The sequence below is a fragment of the Osmia bicornis genome, chromosome 3, assembly GCF_907164935.1.
Source record: "Osmia bicornis bicornis chromosome 3, iOsmBic2.1, whole genome shotgun sequence".
NCBI lineage: Eukaryota > Metazoa > Arthropoda > Insecta > Hymenoptera > Megachilidae > Osmia > Osmia bicornis.
The window spans coordinates 5,068,411-5,078,830 of NC_060218.1; the positions used below are offsets into that span (position 1 = coordinate 5,068,411).

General features: G+C 30.1%; 2 protein-coding genes across 2 annotated transcripts; one reads left to right on the forward strand and one right to left on the reverse strand.

The window, feature by feature from the left end:
* Nucleotides 1-2,943: 2,943 nt before the first annotated feature.
* Nucleotides 2,944-4,087, forward strand: LOC114872067 (mitochondrial pyruvate carrier 1-like). Its single transcript, XM_029178835.2, has 3 exons — nucleotides 2,944-3,138; nucleotides 3,311-3,411; nucleotides 3,872-4,087. Exons 1-3 carry the CDS (start codon nucleotides 3,083-3,085, stop codon nucleotides 4,021-4,023), a joined length of 309 nt encoding a protein of 102 aa, XP_029034668.1. The 5' UTR covers nucleotides 2,944-3,082; the 3' UTR covers nucleotides 4,024-4,087.
* Nucleotides 4,088-4,225: 138 nt separating this feature from the next.
* LOC114871917 lies at nucleotides 4,226-8,526 on the reverse strand. The gene is made up of 12 exons (XM_029178501.2): nucleotides 7,697-8,526; nucleotides 7,496-7,614; nucleotides 7,268-7,412; nucleotides 7,055-7,184; nucleotides 6,798-6,963; nucleotides 6,504-6,684; nucleotides 6,070-6,428; nucleotides 5,825-5,981; nucleotides 5,514-5,645; nucleotides 5,248-5,365; nucleotides 4,937-5,091; nucleotides 4,226-4,853 (listed from the first exon to the last, which is right to left on the reverse strand). Exons 1-12 carry the CDS (start codon nucleotides 8,341-8,343, stop codon nucleotides 4,727-4,729), a joined length of 2,436 nt encoding a protein of 811 aa, XP_029034334.2. The 5' UTR covers nucleotides 8,344-8,526; the 3' UTR covers nucleotides 4,226-4,726.
* Between the last annotated feature and the right edge of the window lie 1,894 nt (nucleotides 8,527-10,420).

Below are 10,420 nucleotides of genomic sequence, written 5' to 3' on the forward strand. Positions count from 1 at the left end.
TTATAAAATTAATTGTCTTGTGTTTTTACGTTCTTATATCACAGTAATTCATCAAATGAGATACATCTAAAGCAATAAATCGCAAAGTGTCCTTATTAACTTTTCTACTCATTGTTAATGGTCATGTGTTGCTGTGTTATATTCACAATTACACACGATTAACGATAAATCGGTCCATTCGTTTAAAACGATACGAAATAATCGTTACATATTTTACTAATTAGTTGATAATGAAAAAATGTGATCGTTGATGTTACTCGTTTGTTGAAAGCAAAAGGAATTAACACCGCACTGCATTATTGCATCAATGTATTTAATATGTACAAAGTAAGGATAAGTCGTTTTTCACATACAAAACACACACACACACACACACACATAATCAATTGAATTTACAGACGATGAACAAAAATCATTAATTATAGAAATGTAAGAATGATACATGATATCGAAACGATAATGAATATCATCTAAAAGGTACATTATATAAAGTTAATTACAACTTCTCTCATTTTGTAAGCAGTTTCATGTTTTTTTTTCTTATATTGAAAATGTTTTGAAATTAGTTAAAATAATTACTGTTAATCTGTATGCTTATTGTGCGTCGTATGTACCAAAGGAAAAAGTAAGTCTTTATATAGAGTGGAAGAATTTGATAGAAAAATATAGCAAAAGATTTATTTTACACTAATTTCAGGTAGTAATTATCTTCCAAAACATCAACGAACGATGAATCTTTATATGAATATATTATGGATAATTGTTTATTTTGGTACATAAGAAGAATACGTGTTTATATGAAAATGGTAAAAATAGAGAAAAGAACTGATTAATCAGAAAAGGAAAAAAGAGAAAATTAATATTTTTTCATTAAAAGCGGTATATACAATAGACAAGAAAAAGAATTAAAAAAATGTTAAAGGTTTTAGTCAATTTTTTCATGCATTTTAAGGATTTTTATAAAAGAAAGTAGACTGCATATCTAAAATGCAGTAAAGATGTTACTGCTTGGAGAAGAATAGCTAAAGGATGTAACTTTCAATACAGTGCATTTAAATCAATAATTGTAAACGTCGGTTTGCAAAATATATTAACTCTGATTGCACAAAATTCGTGACTTACAATTAGTTCGCTACGTGTAAAATTATCGTTTAGCAAAGAGAATCGAGTATTGTGTTACATCACATTTGACAAATAAATACCAAAGGGATTCGCTCTTACTATCATAAAAGTAATCCTTGTATGCTACAATTTTATTCTTTGTATACATACATAATTTTGCATGTTTTATTTTAGTTAATAGCTGTGTGCAAAATAGTGGCACAATATTGTGCCATGCATAAGTGGATACAATGTTAATATAAACTTTCAACAGATAGTACTTGTTAATTTTTGTTCTAAATCACAAGTGATTATTCAGAAATTAATATAAAATATATGAAACATTGTTCGTCGCGCATATATTTATTGCTCGATCGTTAATGAAATTACAAACATTTTAGATCGTACGTTATACTTTAGAGAACAGTTGAAATCAAATAATAACAACAATAATATAATTTTTATCAACGAATACACAATATAAATAATTGCAGAAAAGGATAATGAAATTGATTATCATAGAACTTAGGTAAATGTTGGTATGAAAATTTATCGTTAAGATCTTTGAAATGAAAATATTTTTTATAATTTCAATGAAGGGACACGCATATGAAAGATGAAAGAAAACAGAAATTCTATAAATGACTGGCATTCAAGGTGTTAGATTAAAAGAAAAAAATAATTTGACAATTGAGAAGTACCTCTTATTGTGTATTGAAAAAAAAATATTTTTATACCATGAAATGTACGTGTATATAATAATTTACATTTGAATGTTATCAATATACAGTTATAAAGTAATATTCGTTAATTTCACACTCGCATACATACACACATACACTAAATTAAGTTGAATTTAATTAATAAATTGTAGTATCATTGCAAGGTTTTACATCGTTCGAATTGCCGCGTGGTATACATTAGAGATTATGTCTACTTCGATCATAAGATAATACAGAGATCTGTTAATCCATAAATCAAAGCAAAATGATTTTTGAATCATATAGCTGTACATTCTGTAACATCTATTTCTGCTTTGTAATTATATCATGAACGTTAGAAGAGAAACAAGTTTATTTTGTAAGGCGGTATAATATATTAAACTCTGTATATACATATTTTGGATAATTATTCTAAATTAAAACTATGTTTAATGCTTATTTTATTTCAACTTATTTTTCCTACGTATTAGATATAACCAATTCTTACTGTTCGACGAATATGTGTAATGTTAAATGTTCAAAATATAACGAACAAATGAACGTAAGTAACATGTATGTTGTTTAAAAAATAACATTGTGCATATTTTTCAAATTGTGATATCTAACAGTTAAAAGTACAAAGTTGGAATCAAATGAGTGCAAAGTAACGCGAAATAAATATTTTTTCTATTTTATATCAGACTTCTCGATTTGACAGTCAATTCAATATTTCGAACAGATTTAAATTTTAATTATAAAATCGTTTAAACCATCGCGCGCGTGTGTCGTGAATTATCGATTGCTCTTTAGCTACAGAGATAATGAATTAAAAAACCTATGCCATGGAAGAATAAAAACAACAGTGCCATATTTTTTGCTTAAAATAAGTTAGGCAACGAAGACATGGTAATGTAAAGTTTTTATAAAATCTTCGGTCAATGTACAAACTCATTCGATGATCATTTATGTAATTCGGTTAATGGAGCTCCGGGCTTCCCCCACTTCGTGTACCTTCCCCTTAAAAAATCAAGACAGACGGCGATAAGATAGAGTCTTTCCTTTTCTATTGTAGTCTTATTTGAGGGGAATGTGTACGGAGTAAGGGAAGCCCGGAGTTCTACTGGACATCACTGATGTAACTAGATCGATTGTCGTTATTTCACGTTATTCGTTCAAAGTTACTTTGCTTGTGAATATCGACAAAAATTGTTCGATCCCCTTTTAGAAGAAACTCTGTTTGTTGAAAAAATAGAATCAGAAAAAGTGAAAAATCTACTAAAATGAATCGCATCAAGAAAATGTTATCGAGCAAAGAGACTCGAAATTATTTTATGAGGCAAGCGACATAGAATTCGAGCACGAACACATTCGCATACACGTGCAATCGTGTAATCGTGCAACCGTGTAATCGTGCAACAATACAACCGTGCAACCATGTTACTTAACGCTCGTGTCGTTTGTTGAATTGAAAATGATTCAATTATATAAAAATTGCTTTTCTGTTTTAGCACCCACTTTTGGGGACCAGTAGCTAATTGGGGCATTCCAATTGCTGCAATTGCTGATATACGAAGTGATCCAAGATATATCAGTGGAAAAATGACACTTGGTTAGTTTATCGATTTTACTTCTTCTAAAATAATTAACATTTTTTTCATTTTGCCATCATACATGAATTAAATAGATGAACTTATGTGTGTTAAATGAGAGAGATAGTGCGGATATGATCACGTGCTTTTCCCTATACGCGTAATGCTTTTTACTTTTTATTTTTTTTTTTCAATTAAATTTCATCGAAGTTATAAAGGTGCGATACAATGAAATATGTATATAAATGTTTAAGTATTTGGACCAATCAGATATTTTGACTGATTTAATTTAGTATTTTAGTAAATAATATAAATGTAAAAAAGTACAAAACTGAGGTCTATTTTATGTATGTATAACTGTAATTACACGAGCATTTGTGTGAATGTCTAAGATACTCCTAAATATAGATAAGTTGTTGGGGATTTGAACTTTAACAGCATTTATTGAAATTTATAAGAAGTTATATTAATTTTTTTCAGCTTTATGCATATATTCGGCAATGTTTATGCGATTTGCACTCAAAGTTGAACCACGAAATTTACTTCTTTTTGCCTGCCATTTCGTCAATGAAGGAGCACAGCTCACTCAAGGATACAGATTTATAAAATATCACACAAGTAATCCTGAATAATCATTCAGAAACATAATAGATTGTTAAAGGTGTAAATAATATTTGTACTCGCTTGTTAAAATTATTTCATTCTTATAATTTATTGTTATTCAATCACCCATTTTTATTTAAAATGTACCAAAATGCTATGTAAATGTAATAATAAAAAATTAAAAAATAATGCTAAAGTAAATTTTAAAAAGACTGATATAAGACAACAGAGTATAAAATAAGCTAATTTAATTGTTTATGTAACATATAATATAAAAAAATACAATACATGTATGTTTAAAAACGATACTAAACTATAACAATAATATAAGTTTTGTTATTTGTATCTTCGGTAACGCTATCCAGATATAGAAACATCAGACTTATCGGATATGGTTCAATTATGCTCTTAAAATTAGCAACAGACTATTTAGTATAAAAAATACGTTTACTAGCACGTGGAAATGTAATAACCTACATGTAAATGTTCAAAAAGTTCTTAAAATGAACACATTCGCTGCTACTCACGTGTTTCGCGCATGAGATTCCATCGTTCTTATATAATATCATATTCTTTAAAATATTTATGTGGACGGCTCGTATATTAGAACATTAATGATACAACTATATACGTATGTATCAATGGACGGATTATATTGCCTACTAATATTAATCAGTGAATTTATAAAACTCGATTTACCGTGAAAGGCAGTATTTATAGTACATCGCGTTTCTACGATGTCACTATAAGATATGAATTACTTTTAGCAAAATAATATAATATTATCGATAGCGACAGCAATACCCAATTGGCTTGAATCGACGAGGCACTGGCTAATCGACACTTGAACATGTCGTACCTGCAAAATAAACGTATGTTCATGTTATTTATTAAAATTCATTCAAAGAATAACATCTTTAAGTATTATACAATTAAAATTACCTAGTTTCTTGATCGTTAACTAAATTATTAAATTCGGCTTCCACTAACTGACCATCGTAATACGTGATTAGATCTTCGAATGGATATTCGAAAGCTTGTTTACATTCGCATTTGTATCCGCCTGTTTCGAACCCTCTGCCAAGAATCGGTACACACTGTATACACATATGTAAAAGAAAGAGAAAAATAAAAAAAGTGTATTAAATGAATAAAAATGAAAAAAGAAAAGGGAATAGTTTGTATGAACAATATTATGTTGTATTATAATTCATTGTCAGATAAATAAGATAGAGAAAAATTGAATATCTTACGTATGAGGTTTTTCTGTCGCATTTATGAGTACCCTTAAACGCATTCGGCACGTAAAACTCATCGTCACACTGGTTGATGTCAAGCTGAAGTAGATCCATGGTAACAGCTACAACACCTCTGTAAGGATTTTAATATAAAATGTGATCTTCCTTGTCTCCGTCCTTTATAATGAAACAGGTTTTCTATCCTTGTGGGGAGTATTTCACGTTTGATTTTTCTCATGCACTTACTATACTAGGTTCTTCATGTGGACTGAGATACTTACTTGAATTCCAGTTTCTCTTTCAAACTGTCCAAGCCGAAAAATGGGGATGCATAAGTAATTACCCATTTCTTCATTTTGCCGTTGCAATCAAAGTACGGGGCTGTCCAGTAACCATGATTCAGGTTTGCTGCCCTATAAAAATGAACATATATTTCCATACATTGAAGTAAATCTTATTTACAAGATCGAATAAAATTGAATTTTTCTTCTTGTTTCTTTAAACTCCACAAGTACAGTTTCATTTCCATGTTTCAAATAAATATTACACGTTTGTTCTTAACTAAATAAATTTATAATTTTTGTATTCTTACCTATATGAGTTCGGGTAATGTTCATATTTTTTTAAATATTCACCAGTTTCGTTATATCTAATTTTTATTTTCATATAATAATGTTCTAATTCTTCAAAATTCGTGGCCCATCTTTCTTTTGATAATCGGAAATAATTCTTTTTCGTGTATACCTTATCTGTAATATCGTTTAATACTCGTAAAATGATAACAAGTATTTATTGAAAAAGACAAATATTTCTCAATAATATCTACAGATATATTACCTGTATTATTCAGTCTAGCTAAATCTTCAACTTTGAACTTTCGTGTATTTAACTGAGTTTTGTACGCATACGGAGCGAAAAACGTTCTATTTGTAAACTTATCACGATCCCAAAGTGTTTCGGCAGCCCATATTTTAGTGTCTCCTAAAACTAAAGCTAAAGTCTCTCCGATCATTTGATCTTCGGTAAGCGGTCTGTCTGCTACCCTTTTACCCGAATAAACTTCATGGGGGTCAGAAATTTGTAGAAACGCGCTAATAAAATTTGCCAATCTAGTCGCCATTCTTGCTTCGTTCTCAAAGAATTCTTTCGCGCCAAAGCTTATGTCTCCCCGCAACATTAACTCTTCCGATGTGTAACTGTAATTTTAAGCATGTTAAATGTATCATTACTTTTGTGCTTTTATTTTACTTGCGCCACCCTTATTACATTACCTTTTACAAGTTTTCGAATTTACATTTAAAATAAATTTCAGAGCTTGATCTATATTAGTTTTTTCAGATCTTAGTGACTCTGGTCCAGTAGAATAATTTCTATAATAATAGAATTGCTCAAGGTACTTTTCTCTGACATATGGTTTTGCTTTTTCCCATTGTACGGGCATCTTATGAACCCCTGCATAATTGATCAATAATTCAGAAACAGATAGATATAATAATAAAGACAATGTTAAAACAATAATAATAGCAAGAAGAATAAAAAGGAAATAAAAGAAATGAAAAACGTACATCCTATTTTGGTACAGTCAAATCCATTGTAGTATTGTTCTTGAGTTGCTCTTTCTACAATTTCTCCTAAATAGGGACGCCGCACTACATTCGGCAATCTATAACCCGGCTTACATCTACACTGATATCCTCCTCTTCGAAAACCCCAACCATGCAATGGTTCACACTGTACACAATAATAAATACATGCACAAAACAGAATCAACAGGGACAACATTTAAAGTCTACCATTATTGGTTATTTATATCAATTAATACCTCAGTAGTCTCCTTTTTACATCTGTCAGTATTTGCAAATCTATTCGGACCACTATTTCCTTTTCCTTTAGGACACTGATTTATATCAATTCTTTCAAAATCCATTTCTATTACCGATATAGCGGTATATCTAAAATAAAATTATATAATATGTATCATAGAATTCAATGAAATAACTTAAAGTTAAATAATTTTAATGAAGAAGAAACGTACGTCGGATATTCTATATGCCTGAATCCTGTATGTCTCGGATAAATATCTGCGATAGGCACAATTGCTGCCACAAGCCATCGATTCGATCTACCGCAATCAAAATACGGTCTAGTCCATTTTACAGGTCCAGGGTATTCGTCCGCACCTATATAAAACAAAAAAGATAATATATTATTAAAATCTTCCTGTTTTAATTAGTTTTAATAGTTGCTTTTGTTATTATAATACCTGGTGGTCCGTGAAACGTAAATGTTTCGTTAGTATTGTTCGCATATCGAATTTCAACTTGATAAGTAGTTTTGGTATCGTGTCTTTTTTCAACATTATCTGGCAACCATTTCTTGTACCTAAAAATACATATAACACTTTATGTATTACAACAAGCGAATCATAAATACATTGTTTAGATATTATTAAATATTTTCTTACCATTCATTTATACGATAATAATCTGTTGTATAATCTTCAGCAAGACTATCGCTAGGAAATGCTCCTAAGTCTTTAACATTGAATGTATTTCTTGTAGATATTCTTTCCAAATGTATTGGATCATTAAAATCATCTGCTCTAAAAGTTCTTGGAGCAAACCTGGGCATGGTTTTATTAAAGAAGCCTCTATATGATGGCGAATAGGACATATTTGGAGAGAAATAAATAGCAGAAGCATTTATATATGGATTTGCTGAAACATCTGCTACTGTTGATAAGAAATAATACATCATGCCTGGATCATATGTATCATTGATGGCTGGACGTATAAAACGTGATTGTAAAATATAACTCCAGAAAAACGATCTACTAAGGGCCATGTTATGAAGATGTAACAGAGCAGTTCTGTTTGGGAAAACAGGATTGATATTAATATCTTTAATGTCTGGTAAATGGGAAACGGTATCTTCTGGTAAATAGAGGTCTCCAAGATGTTGAATTGGGCAATTGTTATTGGTGATTTTATCCATTCGTAGACGAACTTCGTCATAAGCATCTCTAGCTTGCCATTCGTATTGTCCGACAACGCCCAAGCAACAGAGGCTTACGATCAGTGCAGCACATATTTTCGGACCAGTAAATTCCATTTTTCAAAAAACTTATGAATCACTTTTTTATACACTTACATTATTATTATACTCGTATTATGTTTTATATTCGTGTCATCATTATACATAAAACTGTAGTGCTATAAAACGAGTAAACATACCCAACTTCACCGGAATCGTATACTCACAAATTGTACGTATTCACTATATGTTGCTTCTGTTCTGACGTCATCTATTCTATACTAAATTAGAGTTAACTTTCAACATTAACAGTGTAATTCTAATATGATACGAAAAACAAATCGGATCGTTACAAATTTCTATAAAAATAGTTAAACAAGCAAAAACAATTACAACTCTAAAGGTAAGAAAAAAAAACAAAAACAAATGGTAGATTTATGAAAGAATTGTTGTAACAACGATATTGTTAAGAATGTAATTTGATACTTATGAAAATATTTTTTTTTTTAAATATTTGAGAAGATATAAAAATTTTCTAATTATTTATTTAATTGTTTATTACACAACAACAAATATTACGTTTTATTTTTCTAAAAATGTCTTTCGTGGAAATTATATTTTGTGCAATATTAGAAGAAGAGAAAAATAATGAAACATTAAACTAAAGCCTAATGTAACATTTAAATATCTTTTGTTATGGTAACATATAGCATCTTGGTCCAACGACCCTCCCCCCTTCTCTTCCCCAAGCGGTTTGACTCTCCTAAGTGCGTAAGTATTCCGTTCGCTGTGGTATTATTGTCCCAATACAGGTTCACCCCTATTTATCTGTGATGTGAAAAAAGAGAATTTCTCATAGCTAAACAAGTATTTCGAAGAGACAACTTGCTGGGGGTCTATTCCATGGTGTAATGCGGCTGTTCACATTATTCTGGTTCCTGAGAAAATTTTTGTGTTGCCTGTCTGCAGTCCCCGAGGCTTTTGATGTTAACGTGGGAAATAGACTTATAAAGATTTATTAAATATCATCATACAAAAATAGCATATTTCCTCTCACGATAGCTTTTTATTTACATTTAAATATCTTTTTATATCAATTTAACTTAACAATTTTGCTAATTTATTTTTTTTATTTATAAACTCCAAATGCGTAATTGTACATGACATACATACGTTCCTTCTTGTATAGTAATTTATTTCAAGTGATAAACTTAAAAATTTTTGAGTCAACAACCATTAATGGAAAACAACATTAAAATTATCAGACAGTTCAGAGTTTTTTAAAACAAGATTTATTCGTATAAAGTTTATATAAATTTTTCTATATTAAAATGCCAACCTCCCACGATATTGGCTCCAGAATCGAGAAAAAAAAATGCATTGTCTGTAGAGAGTGCAACAGCTAAGTAATGAGAGATAGACGGACAGACATAGAAAGAAGAAAAGAGAAGGAAAAGAAAAAGAGGGGAGTGTATGTGTGCGTGAAAGAAGAAGGAGAGAGAGACAGAGAGAGAGACAGAAAGGGATTACGATAAGGGAAGAAAGAAAAAGAACGGAGAAAGGGAACCAGAGTGAGGAAGGCTAAAAGGTAGAACAAGAAAGGAGAGGAAGAAAGGTAATAAAAAAGAGAAGCAAGCAATGTAACTATTAAGTAAAAAATAATCAAATGAAACTGTTGTAAATTAACAACTATTGATCATTTTTATGGTGATAGTTCATATTCGATAAACGGAGAATTTGAATGAGTAAAAATTATGAAAACGAAAAAATTCTGAAGGAACAGGTTTCTGCAAGCGAGCGTATAAGCATTATTCCTCTCTGTTACTCCTTCAGACTCAAGGGACGCGGGTGCGTGCTCAACCAGACAGGCGGTTTACGGTTGAATTCAGGACCGTATCTTCTTATTTGCGTTTTACTCGCTTATCTTGATAGTAAATTACATAACTTTTCTTCTTGCATCAAAATATTAATCACTTTGTGATTATACTTTTTTGTTACAATCAAAATGTGACAAAATTTTAATGATATTTACGGTCTTATCTTAGGTTGATGAAATTTAAACATGCGAGTATTTATACATTATTTCATCTACTTACCTCATTTTAACATTATAATTACCTATTCATTTTCTATATTCGCTTAAATTCTATAACAG

Bases quoted from the DNA above. Each gene is read 5' to 3' on its own strand.
- LOC114872067 (XM_029178835.2), top strand. From the start codon at position 3,083: ATGAATCGCATCAAGAAAATGTTATCGAGCAAAGAGACTCGAAATTAT. The intron at 3,139-3,310 runs GCAAGCGACATA...TTTCTGTTTTAG, and splicing joins ACTCGAAATTATTTTATGAG to CACCCACTTTTGGGGACCAG. The intron at 3,412-3,871 runs GTTAGTTTATCG...AATTTTTTTCAG, and splicing joins CAGTGGAAAAATGACACTTG to CTTTATGCATATATTCGGCA.
- LOC114871917 (XM_029178501.2), bottom strand. From the start codon at position 8,343: ATGGAATTTACTGGTCCGAAAATATGTGCTGCACTGATCGTAAGCCTC. The intron at 7,185-7,267 runs GTACGTTTCTTC...ATTTTATTTTAG, and splicing joins AGGCATATAGAATATCCGAC to ATATACCGCTATATCGGTAA. The intron at 6,964-7,054 runs GTATTAATTGAT...TATTGTGTACAG, and splicing joins GTAAAAAGGAGACTACTGAG to TGTGAACCATTGCATGGTTG.